The following is a 20,156-nucleotide window of genomic DNA, read 5'->3' as shown; positions in this document are numbered from 1 at the left end:
ATGTGCAGGGAAAATTCAGTGCTTTTAGCACCGCCCTCTGGAGGTCATCCAGGATTCATGGGACAGTAGTTACATACATAACCTTTGAATTATTTGCTAACACAAATCTACCTTCTCAGGTGTCAGGGGACGATGACGCCAAGTACACAGTGAAGGCAGTGAACAGTCTCGGGGAGGCCACCTGCACGGCTGAGCTTCTGGTGGAGGTGATGGCCGGAGAGGAGGAGGAGGAGGAGGAAGAGGAGGAAGAGTGAAGAAGTGGAGTATAGGAGGAATTTCAAGAAGTCTGGGTCCCCACAGGAAGAGTTCTTAAGCAGGATATATAATGGCTATAAGCGTTAATGCATTTACAAAGGTTAATGCTAGATAGTAAGCCCCAGAGGGACAGTGTGCTGTGATTGGTCATTAGACGTGATAAAGATCAGGAACAGGGTTATAATTTAAGTTAGGAAATTGGTAGTGATTAAGGTTAGGGTTAGGACAAAGGTTGGCAACGTCTCTCCGGAGCTGACTAAAAAGCACTAACCAATTAAAATACTTAAAGGTGGAACTTGTGAATTTCCTTTTTTCTTTTTAGCATCTAATTACTTTTGTAGTGGTACAAATTGTGTTGCTTTTTAAGATTATATGATTTTTTCTTCACCAACACTTGCATTGTATTTTAGATTTGATTTTTATTTTTAATGCAGAATGCACACTGCACTTTCATTGGTTAAATCCACCATCACTCAAATCATGAAGGAGACTGACCAATAGAAGGTGTGGATAGGAAAAAGTTTTCTAAAAAAAGTGAGCGTTGTAATATTAAAATATTATTACAATAATATATATGTAATGTTACAATATTTTGTAACATTGTTCAGGAAAATGCGAGTTCCACTTTTAAAATGATTTGTATTTATTTATTACGAGGGTTAAATGTGACTAAATATCCCTAAACTTTTCCTGTGGGGGTCTCGCAAATGTGATAATTGGAGCCTTATAATGACTGTTGAACATACTAGCCTGACACGCAGACATTTTGCTTGTACCATTTTATTAAAAACATTAAAAACAGGAGCAAAGCAGGAAAGTGCTTGTGGCCCATTGAATAGGTGGATGGCAGTAGTGGGATCCATTTCTTAACATACTGTCTGTAATCATGGGTTTAGCAACCTGCAATAAAAGGAACTGTATGCAATATTTCAATTTAAAATTCCTTAAACACGACCTAACTTTGTCACCAGATATGAGGTAAACATGTTCAAATCAAAAACAAGTTTTACTGATAACAACTGTAAATTATCCAATCAGAAATCAGAATGAGCCTCACTTGAGTTTCCCATTTGAGTTGCAAGTTTCAATGCTGAAATACCTAAATTCCAGCATGTGCAGCCAATCATGAATCAGTGCTAGTGCAGCCTCTGCAGCTCAGTGAGTGAATTCTGGAGGTTCTGAGCTTTCACTTGAAGTATGAGCTGTCCATATACTGAGAATGAGAAAAACTTGTATTTGTGTGTGATTGTAGTACAATTTTTAAAACTGTGAGAGCACAGACTACATACCGTTCCTTTAACAACCACACTTAAATTTATCGATGGCTTTCAAATTTTTTGAAAGGTCAAATATCACTGATTAAAACATAAGACAGTTACAATAAGAGCATAATTTTGTCAAAACACTATTATAACTGAAGCTACCCTGAACTCTGTCAACACAAGGCTCTGGTGATACCTGAACTCTGTCAACACAAGGCTCTGGTGATATTGATAGACTTATTTTTGTTCCATGTCTTGCTGTGCTGCTTCTGTGTCAAAAGTTCTGCTGTCTGAGCACTTATTTATACTGTGCCTTTGTTTTCCACTGTTGCCTTAATATGAGCCTTAAGAATTATGCAGTATATTTCAGCTACAAATTTTGCAGGGCATGGTTAAAAATATAATTTCTGAAGATTGTAGAAGGAGTAAACCATCACTAGGATTATAGCAAACCAAATTGAAGTATAAAAAACGTTCTAATTCTGTCATTTGTCATATCAGTTTCCAGCAGTGTGCCATTCTTGGGAGGTGGTAGATAAGCCAAAAATTCTACTCAAGTCAGAGTAACATCACTTCAAAATGATTTTACTCAGATAGAAGTATAAAGTAGTGGTCATGGAAATTACTCAAGTAAGAGTAAAACAGTATTTGGCACAAAACTTTAAATAATGCCCCAAATCTGGTATTTTCAAAGACGTAGATGACACATTTTAGGCTAAATCATATCTGAAGCTGCAAGAAACACACATTTTCAAATAATTTTATATTGACAACATAAAGCTTTTGTCACTTGTAGTCTTACTTGAGTAATATTTTGGGTGCTCTTCCCAGTGTGATTAAGAGTAAAACTACTTGGAGAAGTACAATTTTATTAAAAAGTTACTCAAGTAAATGTACTTGAATGTAACTACCCACCTCTGTTGTGTCACTGACCATTCTGACTGAACACAGACACATTGGAAGAACTGTAACAATTAAAGGCCCTGTATTTATACAGATATATTGTATATGTAGCTTTGAGTTCAAAACATGTCCACTGTGTGCTGTCTGTAATGAGAAATTGTCTGATATTCAGGAAGTGTACCTTAGCATGCTAGTTGTTGTTACCGTGACTGCAGAACTTACTCTTCTCTTGTGAAAAGTGCTTATAAACTCATCACAGTGAATGCTTAGAATGCATAAGGTAAGTGAGGAAGAACTTCAGATCACTGCAAACCTTTTTAAAATGAACTAGTTCTGTTTTTCACATTTTTAGGTACAGTGCCTTTAATAACTCTGCTACATAAATATTTCGTTTCAAGATCATAGACCTTGTTCATTTCACCTGCCTGCACCTGCCTGAGCTCTTGTCCCTGTCTGAACACTTGTGAGTGTTATCTTAGTGTTGCCACATTCCAGCAGACTGTGTGCTGTTGTTTTCATGTATTTAAGGGCTGCAGCCAAAACCAAAGACTTGCCTTTGCCCTTCACCGGAGTGTCAGTGTGAAATGTACCTGTCTATTTGTGTTCAATGTTTTAACAAATGTTTTATTTTTAGACTTATTTAAAGCACAGATTCATAATTATGGTATTTTTTATCTTATCTGATGTCTGAGATTCTTGTCTGCACTTAATTTTTTTTTTCCACCAGTGTTCTCTTGTCCTCCTAAAGCAGTGTCTCACCTGGATTGTTTTGTATTAGACGTTGTATGTAGATGAGTCATTTTTATAAATATATGTTTGATGAACTGCGAATACCATGTATGAGAACACTACGACTGCAGTTGCTCACAGAAACGAAATAAATTTTTATCACAAAATAAAATGCTGTTTCTGTGTGTTTAATAGTCTATATGTCCTTTATCAGTGTAACGGCATAATGTTCAGATTTAGATGACTTTATTTATCCCTCCAGAGGCATTTCATTTGAGTAACAGCCGACAATAAAAACAAGATTAATCACTATTTCAAATGGCACAATTAACAAATCACAAAGGCTGCAGTTTTTTGCAGTACCATCATTTCCTCCACAAAATGACAAAATAATTATTTGCATTTTTAAAACTTTCAAACACAATTTGGTTTTTTGTTGTTTTTTTTTAAGTAGATGAACTGTTTTTGCTGTAGTACAGCTCCATGCCAGCAAAGTTAATCTTTTTTTCTTTTCTTTTTTTTTTAAAGACCAAATGCATCATGGGTAAATGTGCCTGCCGTAGGTAGTGATAAACTTATGTGTCCTTGGTAAATTATTAAAATGCAAATTAAACAAAGGCTACATGAACATGGGGGTAACAGTGACTCTGGAGGACTGTTCGTTCTGTTGTTGTGCTGTTAGGCAAGATACCTCACCATCAGAGGGTGTGTGAGTGATGGTGGTGATCAGAGGGGCCGATGGCGCAGATTGGCAGCCTTGCTTCCGTCAGTCTGCTCCAGGGCAGTCCACAGAGTTTGGAGCGAATGAACAGTTTAGCAGTTTGTCGAGTCTTGATTTCAGCTGCCTGTGTAATCCCTCAGTCGTCCACGTCTGATCCATAGTAAAAGCCAAAAGTAAAATCTGCCAACTGGACAAAAAAAGTTGTTGGAGTGAAGACGTTTTGTTGCTCATCCAAGTCGCTTCTTAGATGAACAGCGAAAAGTCTTCACTCAAACATTTTTGTCCAGTTGACAGATTTTACTTTTGGCTTTTACTCTTGATTTCAGCATTGAAACTGCTTTCTGATTTAGCAATTTATTGAGAGCCAAATCACCAAATTATAGTACAAATAAACGGGACCATTTCCATTGTTTCTCTAATTAAGAATAAATCTGAATTACAATTGTTAGCAGTAGAATTATCTTTGATATTTAATTGTTTGAACAGGAACACTTGTATATGGGGACAAAGACAGGTAATGTTTAAGTAAAAATCTTGCATATGATTCCTTGTGTGAGTTTTAGTTGAAGGTAAACACCTGTAGACCCTGGTGGACAGAGTCTGTAGGGACTCAGATGGGCAGCAGGTCAATCTTAATGAGCTCATTAGGGACCTGCTCAGGACAAACAACTGTTGTGGGGCGTGTTATATCATCATGTACTATTCTCCCATACGATGTGTTACTGTTTGGTCAACTTATCTTTAAAATATGTTTTACACATGGAGTTGACCTGTATTATAAGTCACAGGTTTTATTCTGTAAATCACAAAGATATGTGAAGCTACTTGCGGATTCTCAAGTGCATGTCATCTGTCATGGCCATGACGAGGCTCCTAGGCTACTTAATTTTACTTTAAAAAAAAGTTCATTTGTTTGTAAAATATGGTTAATTTTATGTTTCAGACTTTTGGACTGTACCGATTCACTCAGAAGTCCCTGACTGGGTGCTTTTCCTTCTCTGTTGCTGTAAGGCCTTTGTCAGGTTCAAGTGAGGCCCTGGCTGAGATGGTTAAGGTTGGAGAAAAGGTTTGGGCTGGCCATTCAGACAAGACGTTAACCATCACAAGCAAGTCAATCAGAGGCCGCGCTTTCCAAATCAGATTTAACAAATAAACACCTGAGAAGCAATCGGCAATTAAAGATGTAAGCAGCGATGAGGCCCTCGCCATGGACTGTCTAAAACCCAAAGTGTCATTTGGACCTGGTTTGCTCGAAAAAAACACACACACACACATACCCAAAAAAAAAAAAGTGTGTGTGTGTGTGTATGTATGTATGTATGTATGTATGTATGTATGTATGTATGTATATATATATATATATATATATATATATATATAATTTTTTTCCCTTTGCGTTTTTCTTTATAAATAACTATAGTGTATTACTTATGAAATCCATGAAGTGCTACAGAGACTTCTGCTCCTGAACCTCTGTGCACAGCGTCTGCAAATCGGGGCTGTATCTTTATGCAGGTCTGTAAGCTGTCGTCTGTGTTTGTTTTTAACATAGTTCCGTAAGAGTGATGCTTATTTTGAGGGCTGAAAAATAATAAAATATAATTGTATTTTAATATTTCAAAATTACAATAATCTTCCAATTTAAACTACAATTTTAAAAAAACTAACACAAACAAAATACACTTCAATTAAATACTTTAAAAAAATGTATTTTCCCAGGCCAAGCGGAGCTGCAGTATAAGGATGAAAGAGCCGCATGCAGCACTGGAGCTACAGGTTGCCGACCCCTGGTCCAGGCCACTATCTGCTCTTTGCTCTATTCACATTGTGAAGGGGACAGTTGACTTATAATGGTGTGGTCCAGGGCATTGAATCAACAACCTTGTGCGTAATACACAAACTAGATAAACACCCTAGCAATATAAGCTCTTTTAAGTCCAGACAGAGAGCCATCCATCAAACGCTTCAAGAAAAAGGCATGATAGACATTTGGTGCAGACGAAATCCTCTAGATAAGAACATCACATTTCACTCAAAGGCTCCTAAGCTCTATTCAAGAATTAACTTCTATTTTGTCTTACAAAATTCAATTTAAATTATTAAAAAATGCAGTTCTGGATCTAATCATATATCAGACCATGCTGATCTTCCTGCACATGAATATGTGTAATAGTTATTCAAGTAGACGCAGATGGAATTGTAATCACTTTATTTTGTCAGACTGTTCTGTGATTCATAAAGAACTGCACTTATTTATATAGAAGAATAATAATGAATACACAAACTCCATCCATCCATTTTCTTCCGCTTATCCGGGGCCGGGTCGCGGGGGCAGCAGTCTAAGCAGGGACTCCCAGACTTCCCTCACCCCAGACACGTCCTCCAGCTCCTCCAGTTGGACCCCAAGGCGTTCCCAGGCCAGCCAAGAGACATAGTCCCTCCAGCGTGTCCTGGGTCTTCCCCGGGGCCTCCTCCCGGTGGGACATGCCCAGAACACCTCCCTAGGGAGGCGTCCAGGAGGCATCCTGAGCAGATGCCCGAGCCACCTCAACTGGTTCCTCTCAACGTGTAGGAGCAGCGGCTCTACTCCGAGCTCCTCCCGTGTGACCGAGCTCCTCACCCTATCCCTAAGGGTGCGCCCGGCCACTCTGCGGAGGAAGCCCATTCCAGCCGCTTGTATCCGCGATCTTGTCCTTTCGGTCATTACCCAGAGCTCATGACCATAGGTGAGGGTAGGAACGTAGATTGACCGGTAAATCGAGAGCTTTGCCTTTGGGCTCAGCTCCTTCTTTACCACAACGGACCGATACAGCGACCGCATCACTGCAGACGCTGCACTGATCCGCCTGTCAATCTCCCGCTCCATTCTTCCCTCACTCGTGAACAAGACCCCGAGATACTTGAACTCCTCCACTTGGGGCAGAGACTCACCACCCACCCGGAGAGAGCAAACCACCTTTTTCCGGTCGAGAACCATGACCTTGGATTTGGAGGAGCTGATTCTCATTCCAGCCGCTTCACACTCGGCTGCAAACCGCCCCAGTGCCTGCTGCAGGTCCTGGCTCGAAAAAGCCATCAGGACAACATCATCTGCAAACAGCAGAGATGAAATCCTGTGGTTCCCAAACCAGACCCCCTCCAGCCCCTGGCTGCGCCTAGAAATTCTGTCCATAAATATAATGAACAGAACCGGTGACAAAGGGCAGCCCTGGTGGAGTCCAACATGCACGGGGAACAGGTCTGACTTACTGCCGGCAATGTGAACACAGCTCCTGCTCCGGTCATACAGGGACCGGACAGCCCTTAGCAAAGGGCCCCGGACCCCATACTCCCGGAGCACCCCCCAAAGGACACCACGAGGGACACGGTCGAATGCCTTCTCCAGATCTACAAAACACATGTGGACTGGTTCGGCAAACTCCCATAAACCCTCGAGGACCCGATGGAGAGTATAAAGCTGGTCCAGTGTTCCGCAACCGGCACGAAAACCACACTGCTCCTCCTGACACAAACTCTTCAAATCTATTTAAAACAACAAAACCTATTTAAGAGGCTAAATACTGCCTATTGCCAAGCTAAAAAGAGAATTCCCCGAATTAAGGATGATGACTTTATTTTTATTTTTTTCCCAGACATTTCTGTCTTAATTCAAAGAAGCAAATCAAAATACAGAAAAGTCCAAAAAAAGGAATAGGCAGAAACCTAAGCTTATGGCGCCTACCCCTTTTATACTAAACATAAAGGATAAAAATAACAAGATTTGCTATACAAATTTGGAAATTGCAAAAGTTTTTAATGAATAATACTCTCTCTTGTATTCAGCTAAAGTACCAGTCTTGGCTAAAATCTCAGGACATTTAAACATATTCTTGTGCCTTTATTAACCAAAATGTATATTCACACCTTCACTATTAAAAAACTCTCTGCAACAAACTACCATAAAAGTTATTCTAAAAGAGAACATGACCCAAACAACCCAGCCTCATATAGGCTCATTAGTATTCAAAATACGGACGGCAAAAGCGGCTAAACTGCTCACAGGTAGAATGAACAATATTGTTCCTAAAGCCAGAAGCAATAGACAGGGTTTAAGCCAAACAGGGATTCATATACCAATATAAGATGACTTATTAATATGCTGCAATATGTTAGGATCCAAAAATCAAATGCCCGAATAGTAACCCTAGATGCTGAAAAGGCATTTGACCACATCAAATGGCCCTATTTGTTTCATACTCTATACAGAGTAATAGAAATTTCTTTTGGAGACATTTTTACTGACTGGGTGAAACTCTTACTCCGCACCACAAGCTTCAGTTTGTATTTACGGAGTAACATCATCCCCATTTCTAATAAGTAAAGGCATCAAAAAAGGCTGTCCCTTGTCACCCCTACTTTTCATTTTAGCAAGAAGAAGCTGCACTCATAAAAGGAATCCAAAGTAATGTTAGAACACACAAGATTTCACTTTATGCAGATTATGTCCTTTTATTTTTAAATCTCTGTATGTTTTGTCCCTCAACTAATCAAAATTGATGAATTTGGAGGTATCAGGTTTAAAGGTTAACTATGAGAACCCCATGTACCATTTACTAAACTACTTTTGAAAACTGTTTATCCCGGTCTCTAATGAGCTCTGTGGAGAGTCGGGAGGGTGATAAAAGCTCCTACAGACCACAGTGCCCCCTCTGCTCCTGTCAGGACTGTAGTTTGAACCTGACAGTGAAGTGAACATGTTAATGTGTGTGCTAATGAAATGTGAATATGTTTCAGCTTCGAGAGGACAAGCTACAGTTGCTACACACCTTGGTTGATATCGCTGACTCTGTTTGCTGCGCGTTTTATCTTCTCTCTGTGTTTTTATTGACAATTATTGCTTCTATATATTTGCCAGTTGCTAACATAATTATGCTACTCTATAACGAAAACGTATACATTTGTTTTGACCAAAATATGAATTGTAACTGTGATTCACTTGTATGACATCTCTCGTAGTTTTTCCTGACAGGGTCGAGGGTTGAGCTGTCAGCTGGTCTTATGTAACTATATTAATGTTGCTGTTTATTACCCATTTGGTAACATAATTATACAACTCAATAACCAAAATATATACATTTGTTTTGCCCAAAAATAATGTGATTCACTTTTATAGTGTATTTTATAGTGCTTGGTTATTGTCAACTTCAATCAGGTATACTGATTATTATATTATTGTTGTTGTATGGTTCATGTGTATTGATTTGTATGTAACTAAACCACGATATGATCATTCCTGTCTGCTGTTCATAGATTCACCTTTGTTCTGATTTTTGCTGCTGTTTAAGTGTTTCATAATTGTATTGGGTATATCATGTTCTAAAGGACAGTGAAGAGCCTGGGCAAAGGTCAAGGACATTTATTTAAAAACACCAAATATCTCATTGTGTATGTTTGACACTGTAGTCAAACAGATTGAAATCATTTTTGAATACTGTCTGCAATACTACTTGAATAAGGCAAGCAGTGGCATCATTTTATTTTTGTGTTTACTTTTTTTTAATCCCCAGTTTTTGTTCTTTATTTTATTTTGTTTGATTTATTATTTGTTTTTTTGTGTGTGCCAATTTTAATAATAATAATAATAATAATAATAGATTTAATTAAAAAACGCACACACGGGCCTAGGGTAAATAATAGTGTCTAATGGGGCTGAACACATTGTGGTTTAGATTTGTGATTTATGTAAATTTGTAGGATTCTGTCTACATTTTAAACACAACCAAGCTATAAACATTTGCGAGAAGATTGAAATCTGAACTGTTAAACTCATACAAGAATCCCATGCATTTAAGAACATACAGGAGCATTTAGACATGATTAGATGTGAAATTTTGTTGTTTGTAGAGGAAATTATGTAACTTCTATTTGCAGTCTTTGCCATTTACAAATTGTGAGTACAATTTGATTTCAATACATCTCAGCATCTAGCCCCTGTGAAAATGAACTTTTCAGTGAGCACTCTGCATCTGGACGGCGTGGCCCAGCTGTACGAGCACAGGTTGTGGTTGGCGTTCCTCTTCTTGCTGCTCTATGTCTTTGTGATGCTGAGTGACAGTCTGGTGGTGTACATTGTCTGCTCCCAGCGCAGGTTGCACCAGCCCATGTATGTGTTTGTGGTGGCCGTGCTCGTCAACTCGGCCGTGGGGAGCACTTCTGTTTACCCCAAGCTGCTGTGGGACCTGCTGCAAGGACGTCGTGTGGTGCAGGTGTCCCGTTTGGCATGTCTCTCTCAGGCGTTCATCCTGAGTTCATTGGGGGGTTCAAGCTACCTGCTCCTTTCAGCCATGGCGTTTGACCGCTACCTTTCAATCTGCCACCCAATGCGTTACGCTGCTCTCATGTCTCCCGCTGCTGTCACCACACTGTTGCTGCTTTGCTGGCTGCTCCCTCCCTTGCCCATAGCAGGAGCCGTGTTAATAGCTCATCGTTTGCAGCCGTGCCTTGATAGACTCACTAGATTGTACTGTAACATGCATACTTATCTCAGTTTAAGCTGTTCAGGAGAGTATGCGAGTATGCAGGGGAGGATAGTTTATAGTTTCCTTTGCAGGACAATGCTCTTTTACCTCCCCATAGCCTTTGTGCTCTTTTCGTACGGGCGAATTATAATCCTCTGCCTGCAGCACTCTGGGACATTTGCCTCGAAAGCCCTGAATACCTGCCTGCCTCACGTGATCGTGGTAGTGAACTACACGGTGTGCACCATTGTAGACATGCAGCAAAAGGCAACACCAAGCGAAGGCCAGATCCACGGTACCCTCACCTCCACACTTCTCATTGTGGCCGTAACCACAGTGAGTAACCCCATCATCTATGGGCTAAAGGTGCGCGAGATATACCAGAGCCTAAAGAAGCTGCTGCACTGTCAGAGATCACAAAGTGACACCAAACAGATGGTAAAGGTGTCCACAATCACACCACAGTAACAATATGTGCATATATCTGCAAGTTAAAATTAGATATTTACATTAATCAAGTATTACATTAAAATTGTAAACAAAATGTATGTCTTTACATTATGATATAGACCATGTAAATAAAACATAAAAACATGTAATGCATATTGGGTGACTGTGAGTATAATAAACATGTTTGTTTGAAAAAAGAGCCAAGTAAGACTCTGGTTAGCAAGGTGTAAATTCATGTCTTTTAAAGTGCTCTTTACCTACTGGTCCATATTGGAGTCCTCTTTTATAATTGTATGTATATTTTATTGTATTTTGAAGATATGGACCCCAGGAAGGCTAGTAGGTAGAACGGAAGCAACTAATGGGGATACAAATAACACTTGACACTTGATTGTCATAACACGCCTTGGACTGTATGTCCATAAATCAAGATATGAACATTAACAACTGACCAATCAAATGCCTTCTTTTCCTGAGATCAGCTCCCTCTAATGTACGCAACAAGTTTGATTGACAGCATAGCTAAGCGTTAAATGACATGAAAACTGCACAATCTGATGTGAGTATTCAGAAGGATCATGATCAGAAATATGATGATTTTGCTGTTTACATGTCATTTTATTAACCTTAAACACCAGAAATCTGACAGTAATCAGATTTTGAGTGTGTAACAGCAGGCACTGATAGAGAAAGACAAATTCTGTGGATGACGTCCCCTAACATTATCATTTTCATTGGTCGACTCACAGAAGATCTGCACTATGCACTATTCGTGATGTCTCTTCCAGTTGGCATTGGTGGGGGGTGCCAAGGAATACAGTAGAGGGCTCTGAACACACCCCTGAGGAAGGCCATTGGTTGGGGTGACGTTGACCATCATGTGAGCAGTTTGTGAGGAAGTCCAGTGTCCTGAAGTAGGTGAAGTCCTTAAGTGTCAGCTTTCCCACAGTAAGCTGGGGATGACTGTGTTAAAGACACAACTAATGTTCATCATCCAGACAGTCTGCCAACATGGAGAGCTGTTGATAGCCTTCTCCGTTGATCGTTACCTTGTAGGCTAACTGATGGGAGATGGGATGGCTGTAGGTGTTTGAACCAGTTATGGCTGTATTTTTTAGGAACAAAGACAATTGTGTCAGACTTGAGGCAGGTGGGTAAAGAGCAGAGGTTAGGTCAGGCCCAAAAATATCCCACTTGGTCAGTGCCTGAACACATACAGTGGGGAAAATAAGTATTTGAATACCCTGTGATTTTGCAAATTCTCCCACTTAGAAATCATGGAGGGGTCTGAAATTTTCATCTTAGGTGCATGTCCACTGTGAGAGACATGATCTAAAAAAAAAATCTTGAAATCACATTGTATGATTTTTCATATAATTCATTTGTATGTTACTGCTGCAAATAAGTATTTGAACACCTGAGAAAATCAATGTCAATATTTGATACAGTAGCCTTTGTTTGCAATTACAGAGGTCAAACGTTTCCTATAGTTTTTCACCAGGTTTGCACACACTATAATCACACAATTTAATATATTATTTAATTCATTTAATTTTGCTTCCCAAAAATGGAATACTTTCAAGGACACACAAAACTGGATACATTGGAAACATGAATAGTCTGGTCATAAACACTAATATTCACACCTGCACCGGTTTTAATGTTTTAGATGGACATATGCAGTTATTTGTTTTGTTTGTTCTTATTTTACCATATTCTTTTATAACAGGACGCTCATGAAAAAGAGTCCAGTACTCTCATTGGGCTCTCCCTGTATAAATAAAAATAAATTGTAAAATAATACATAAAATTGCGTGATCATAGTACAATAATGTATTCCTTTAAATTAAAAAATTAACTGTATTCTGAATACCACCAATGAAAAGTAACTGTACTGGAATACAGTTACTCAAGATGTGTATTCTAAATACATATTCTCGTTATCGTTGTAATCAGTTACTTTCCAACACTAAACACATCTGCCTTGTCTTAATGTGAGCAGCCCCTACACATCTCTTTGGTTCACACTTTTAAAAGTGAAAAATAAAGCTCTGTTTGCTTTACATGTATTGCAATTACTAAAAAACTAACCGAAAACCATTCACCATAACAATGGACTATTACACTGTCATACACGTATTACTCCGCGTATGACACTGTAGGTATTGTAGATAGCACTGTAGTACTGTAGACAGCGTACGCAGTGCACACACAGCAAAGAACAAGAGAGAGCAAACAGATCGTGACACAGTGAACAAGAAACACTTTTGCTAAAGAGTCACTATAGAAAACATTATAACAGGGATGAAAAGAAAGGCGGAGATAGACAGAGGTAATGAGATGCATGAAAGTCACCCGAAAAGTGAGACGAAGAAGTCTGATGAAGAGTATTTAGCACTTGGCTTCACCGTGACTCCGGTGGGACACGAGGACAGACCGGTGTCTGCTGTGTCTGAAAATGATGGCAGTGGACAGTGTGAAGCCAAATAAGTTAAAGCACCACCTCATTACACCTCAGTCACGCTGACAAGACGCTGGAGTTTTTTCAGCATAAACGTGCCAAATATTGCCAACAACCATCCCTCTTTGTGAATGTCACTTAAAGCAGCGAGCACTGTTAGCATCATATAAGGTGGTGTACCAAATTGCTAAATTGCTTATAATTTGATATTTATTTACTTTTAATGTATTATTTTGATATTTCTTTAATTTTAATGTATTATTTTGTTTTATTTTTATATTTAATTAAATTTTATTTTTTCAGTATCAAACGGTTCAATCAGTTGTTCCAACAATATGTATAGTTCAAATAAGGATAAAATAAAAAATAAAATAAAAATTTAATAATAAACGCAAAATTTTTTCTTCTTTATAGGGGGGGCATGATAGAAAATAATTGAGAAGCACTGGGTTAATTATAAAGGCAATACAGAAGGAGATGTAATTACCTTGTTGACATGTTTCGGTTGCTAGCTGCATGCCATCGGTGACAGAACCCAAGTTGCTAATTCACAAAAAAGACAAAATTGACATTTCTGGATTATTACACTGGAGGTTTATCAGACCATTAATGCTCACTTACGGTCTATTTTGTATATAAACAGTAGTGGTGCTATCATGTATGTCTGTGGCATACCCCATATTAAGCCTGTTGTTATTTAACATTTTGGACAACCATGGTGTTGAAGTTTGGTGCTCATAAAACAGATCTTTTAACATTTTAAATCCCACCATTTATAATGACAAAACTAAACATTTCTGTGCCTAATGAGCTCCCCAAGGAGTATCCTTCAGTGTATTGTACAATAAAAGGCAGAGCAGACTTATGTCAGGACCACATGTGTGTGAAGCATGAAGGTGTGTGCTCCAGTATGTTGAACAGGATGTGTGTGCTGTTCAAGTCTGTCTCTCTCCGTCAGCTCTCTGAGAACAAGCTGCTCCTGCTGCTGCAGATGCTGTCACATGGCTCTGTGGCTCTGTATGCTCTGCATTCGGTTTACTCTTTAATCTTGTGATGATTTACTATGTAATTAACTGACCGTCGACCAATTGTGAAAATGAACTTTTCAGTGAGCACTCTGCATCTGGACGGCGTGGCCCAGCTGTACGAGCACAGGTTGTGGTTGGCGTTCCTCTTCTTGCTGCTCTATGTCTTTGTGATGCTGAGTGACAGTCTGGTGGTGTACATTGTCTGCTCCCAGCGCAGGCTGCACCAGCCCATGTATGTGTTTGTGGTGGCCGTGCTCGTCAACTCAGCTGTGGGGAGCACTTCCATTTACCCCAAGCTACTGTGGGATCTCGTACAAGGATGTCGTGTGGTGCAGGTGTCCCGTTTGGCATGTCTGTGTCAGGCGTTTCTGACAGGTTCGCTCGGCAGCTCCAGCTTCATGCTCTTGTCGGCTATGGCTTTTGACCGCTACCTGTCCATCTGCCGCCCAATGCGCTATGCCGCTCTCATGTCTCCTTACACTGTCACTGCCCTTCTGCTGGTCTGCTGGATGTTGCCCGCATGTCGTGTGGCAGGGGCTATGTTTTTAAGCAGTCGCCTTCCAATCTGTTACACTCAGGTCACCAGAATCTACTGTGACACATACACATTTATTAGTATGAGTTGTGGAGGTGCATCGACTCGAATTAGCAACATGTATGGCCTAATGAGTGCTACAATAACCATTTTCCTACCTGTCACCTTTGTGCTTTTCTCTTATGGCAGAATTCTAGTCATTTGTCTGAAGCGCTCCAGAACGTTCAGCACTAAGGCTTTGAACACATGTCTGCCCCATATACTTGTCTTCATGAATTTTTCTCTCACTGCCTCAACTGAATTGTTGCACAGGCGCCTAGAGTCTCATAGTGTTACAGTGACCACATCTATCCTTGTAGTGGTGATTCCAACTGTCTTCAACCCAGTGGTCTACGGGCTCAAAGTGGCAGAGATATACAAACATGTTAAAAGGCTCCTGCGCTGCCCGAGAACAGCTAAAACAGAACCATTCTCAACATAGAAAATTCACTACAACGTTTTTAGAATAATTTGAATGTATATTTACCACAATATTACATGGAAGCAATGCAATTATGCTGTTTAATTTCAAATTCAATTGATTCAAGCAAAATATCCAAAAGAATACAATAATAGGAGATACACAAGAGAGGACCTACTGTTGACTGTTGTGGCGCATACTTGACATACCATTAAGAATTGGTCTCAAAATATTGTAATGCATTTTCTCTCTCATTTCTAATTATTTTATTAACAATCTATTATCCATTCAACAATTGTTTCTGACCTTGCACTTATTTCTCTTCAACATTATACTGTGTAACAATGAAAACTATATGCTGTGATTATATGTGATTTTTACAATATTCAAATAAAAAGTAGTGTGTAGAGATATCACAATGTCAAATTTGTGTAGAGAAAAAAAATATATATATTTTTTACGATTATATAGTTATTGATATATCACCAAAAATTGTGAAATCCTGTATTTATTACATTTGAACTGCTGATATATATTTATTTACTTCATGTTCATGTCACTGTTGTTGTCTGTAAGTTGTAGGCGATATTGAATTCCTTGTAGCTAATGGGCAGTAAACTAACCATGCATTAATTGTAAAGGTTGTTCTGTTGCAGAGATATCCTACACTTTTTACTAAAAATGATCAATAATGGAGGACTGAAATATTGTAATCAGTGAGCAGAGGTGGGTAGAGTATCCCCAAACCATAAATATTTTGCTCAAGTAAGAGTAACATTTCTTCCAAATAGTATTAGCAGATACTATTGGAAGATATTGCTTGATAATTGTAATAATGTAAATAGTACTACATATTAAACCTGCAAGCGATTTCAAATTTGGGTAAGTATAAAAGTTGATGTTTGGTGCCACCTCCTGGACAACCTGCATAAATACAACTCTTCTTTTTCATTCAATATTGTCTTATCCATTGAAAAAATGTAAGTTGTATACCCAAGTTGTATAAGTAAATGTATAAACACATAAATGTATCTTTTAGTATAATGTGTTTTCCTTGTGATTATTGAATTTTTTTTTATCATAGACAAATGTTTCATGAGATGTCGAGCAGTGGGAAAAAACTATTGTTGCGTTTGCCATTTCTGGATGGTGGTGCTTTAATATTGATCAGAGGAGTTAGTACTCAATTACATTTACTTAAGTAACTTTTCAGTACAATGTTTCTCAGGTATGTATACATTTCTTTTTAAAGACTGTAAAATCAGGTCACTTCAGTCACTTCAGTGCCAGGTATTCATGTCTGACAAAATTAAGACATCATCTCAACCAGTTGTAAAAAAAGACTGAAAACTCTAAAGGCTCACAACAGCAATAGCCATATGTATAACAGTATAAAAACACGGAAGGAAAGGAGGCATTTTTTTCTTGATTTCTGGAGCGTTTTAGTGCTTTACAGTTGACTAAAATGAGCTTACATTTACCTTTTCTTTATGTCATAAAATGCAGAATAGGATAGAGTAGCCAAAAGATATACTTAAGCAAAGGTACGTTTACTTCAAAAGCATAATTTTCAAGAAGTATAAAGTAGTGATCCAAGTTAGATTCACATCAGAGAAAGTCTGGACATAACATCAGATTTATAATCATCAGATCATTTGGACTGACCATTAGATAATGCACAAAATCTGGTAACTTCAAATAAAAGAACACAGAGTTTTTTGCATATGAAATTAGTGGAAATTTCTGTGAATATTAATGAGTAGGGATACACCACTAGATACCACTATGCCAGTACTCGTACTCACCAATGGACTGCCGATACCAAGAGCCGATACCACTGTAGCTGTGCTGCCTCTTGTTTGACTCACAGCTCATCTCTCAGCTGAGCAGTGAGCTCTGAGCAGAGCACTGCACAGAGGTGACCACAAAGATGCACATTAAGCACAGATGTAATCATATGTGACTGTCACATGAAATACACAAATATTTTGGTTAGATTAGGTTTTACAGTTCACAAAGTATATGTGCGCAGTTCACGTTTACAGTAGCATGCTAACGTTGCTAAGTGGTGCTGGCAATTATTTGCTTGTGCTACATTGTACCTTATTGCAATTAACAAAAAAAAATTAACAACTGAACAGAGCTGGTTCAAATATACAGGTATAGCATGTACATATTGGTGAAAGTGTGGCTGTGGTAAAAGTAAGGTCACACTCACTGTTGTGCTAACAGTGGCTCGTTAGCAGTTAGCATGTTAGCAGTTAGCGCGGACTCTGCAAAGAGGAAGTGGTAAATATTAAAGCCAGGTGCTTATCTAAATAAATTATATTGGAATTATACCTAACTACAATGATTTCAGTAGAACTTTAAAACATCATCAAACCCCTGTAAAAAATAATGTCTGGTATCAGTACTCGGCATCGGCGAGTACTCAAAATGAAGTACTCATACTTGTTTAGGAAGTGGTATCAGTGCATCCCTGTGAGAATGACCCACCAAAAACAGCAGTGTATTACACAGACTCACCTGCTGTCCTCTGTCCCTCTGAAGTGTGTCCTGTCTGTCCTCTGTCCCTCTGAAGTGTGTCCTGTCTGGATAATTATACACATCCAGCTTCACTGTTTTATCTGCAGGTCCAGTGGTCCCTAAAATGGGACATATTTTGACATCTCTGAAAAGTCCCTCTTTCTCAAAAATGATCTTCCTCTGGCCTCATGCATTCTCCAAAACTTGAGATAAACTTAACTTCACTAACTTAGTAAAACACCAATTCAAATATATCCATGATGTACTTCCAGAGTGCACCTCGAGGGAAGAGGGGCACTGCTCACGGTGTAACTGTCCACACCACTGCCCCACTCAAAACAAATGTATGCAGGACATATTTAGCTACTGGAAATAATACATATCTAATTATTTTAGAGGGATATTTAGACGAGTATAAACATCCGAGTGCCGTTTAGTTTCCAAAAGAACTTTCCAATCATTATTTTCAATATAAATGTATGGGCTCTTGGGGGCCCTCTCGTGGCCTCAGGGCCCTAAGCAGCTGTTTAGTCTGCTTATAGGCTGGGCCGTCTATGGGTATAGCACATAGGCCCATAGACTTGAAAAATAGCTATGTAAAACAACAGTTAGGCATGACTGTACCATGTCAGATAAAGGCATTATAACACAAGGCATAACACAATCTGTGCTGCAGTAAAACTAATTTTACTCAACTCTGCAGAAAAAAATCAGGTAGGGCCACTTTTAGTTTGGAGTGCAAAGACAACAAAAGCAAGCACAGTAAGCAGGAATCAGGGGTGTATAAAGGGTGCATTTTTATCATTTGTTTGAGGCAAATACCAGATGTGCTTATTTAAATGTTTTTGTCATTCAAATTACATTAACTTGAACTTATGTGTTACTTAAAGTTACTATTATAATTCCCCAAATAGCATACATTTGACTGCTACTTGAATAACTTTTTACTTCAACCTGAGTAAAGCACCAGTCTTTAGTGTTGCCAGATACATGATTTACCTGTGTATTGGGCGGCTTTTGAAAAATATTGTCTGTGGATTTGACCAAAGCTATTTACCATATAAATGTATTGATTTTAGAGTAATCCTATTGAAAGTTCTGAAGTTTGGTGACAAATTTGAATACCCAAAGCCTTCAGCGCTGTGTGTAACTTCTGTTTCTGCAAGAGAGAGGGGAGGGGGGTGGGTCTGCATCACTGGAAGAGCTCTACTTTCATAAATACAGTGGAAAATGCAAACGTGGTGTTCATTCTGTGAGTTTTGGATGTTTTTTCAGATGCTCTTTTGTGGGTTGGGTCGCCGAAGCCTGACAACCCTGCCAGTGTCATGTGTCAGTGCTGGATCAGCCTTTCCCAACCACGCAGAAAATCTCTCAGTGTTTGTTTAGCTAATTCCTCTGGCATTTCCCAGTCCATTTGCTAGCAGCTTAGCGTCTGCAGCCTGCTTACCTTTAAACACTCGGAGACGTCTCTTCAAAAGTTGCCTCAAAAATCCACCCGTCAGATTTCTGTTCAGTTTGATGGACTTGAAAGTGCTCCTTCATTTCACACAATCGCGATGGCAAACAAAGTCCTAGCTATTCCACTTAGAGTTGTTCCATAAATAAGCTTGAGTTACTTATTTACCGATGACAGGCGAAGCGGTGGGAAAATAAATCCATTTTCATCTCCAATGGGCTTCTTTATCTACTCGATCGGGACAGTTGGTAAAAAGCCTGTGATTTATAAATGGAATTTTTATGATCTTTTAACTATATTATAATGGTTTTCTCTCATCATGTACCATTAAGTATTGCATTTTGTTTGCCTGGGATCCAGAATACACATTACTTAAATACTTTACGAAGATGTGAGTCTGGTCACCGGCGAATCTCCCAGTTTTCAAATAAACTGGTGGATTAGCCAATCAGGGACATGCACGGTCTGTCTGTATCAAAACAAAGATGGTTGCTTAGTAGGGGAAAAAGGGGGGAAAATATCATGGGTCTGAAAAACGTTACACATTTCTGCTTAATCAATGAGCAAAGCACTCAACTTTGCTGAGATGATTTTGTACAAAATGACCCATGAGCTCCTTTATTTCACATGCATGTCTGCAATAAACAAATCTGACTGCATTGGATTTGCCAGGGATTTATTTTGTCTAATTTATACAATGTTAGAGGAATCCTGCATTGTCTTGCAATTGTAATGAGTGGTCAGAAAATTTTAGTTTTGACCTACCTTTGAAGTTCCAATCGCTGTCGCCTTTGGGCTAACATGCAGTTTTTTTGTACACTTCAGATTCTGGGTCATACACAAATGCTCACAATCTACATGTAGCCATTTGGT

At 38.9% G+C, this 20,156-nt stretch overlaps 3 protein-coding genes across 3 annotated transcripts in view; all 3 read left to right on the top strand.

Annotated features, from left to right (window-relative positions):
- Positions 1 to 3,321, top strand: part of mylka (myosin, light chain kinase a) — a 101,727-nt gene extending 98,406 nt beyond the window's left edge. The window contains exon 35 of the mRNA XM_033986436.2: positions 120 to 3,321. Coding sequence (XP_033842327.1) covers positions 120 to 254 — 135 coding nt within the window. The 3' untranslated portion in view covers positions 255 to 3,321. The remainder of the gene's footprint in view (positions 1 to 119) is intronic.
- Positions 3,322 to 9,848: 6,527 nt separating this feature from the next.
- On the top strand, positions 9,849 to 10,835 carry LOC129457314 (olfactory receptor 11A1-like). The gene has a single exon (XM_055230757.1). The coding sequence runs from the start codon at positions 9,849 to 9,851 to the stop codon at positions 10,833 to 10,835; it is 987 nt and encodes a 328-aa protein (XP_055086732.1).
- A 3,539-nt stretch (positions 10,836 to 14,374) lies between these two features.
- LOC117388879 (olfactory receptor 6N2-like) lies at positions 14,375 to 15,322 on the top strand. The gene has a single exon (XM_033986434.1). The coding sequence runs from the start codon at positions 14,375 to 14,377 to the stop codon at positions 15,320 to 15,322; it is 948 nt and encodes a 315-aa protein (XP_033842325.1).
- The last annotated feature ends 4,834 nt before the right edge of the window (positions 15,323 to 20,156 follow it).

The sequence above is a fragment of the Periophthalmus magnuspinnatus genome, chromosome 21 (genome assembly GCF_009829125.3).
Source record: "Periophthalmus magnuspinnatus isolate fPerMag1 chromosome 21, fPerMag1.2.pri, whole genome shotgun sequence".
NCBI classification, from domain to species: Eukaryota; Metazoa; Chordata; class Actinopteri; order Gobiiformes; family Gobiidae; genus Periophthalmus; species Periophthalmus magnuspinnatus.
The sequence above is the reverse complement of the archived record's forward strand: the minus strand, read 5'-3'. Positions and strand labels throughout refer to the sequence as shown.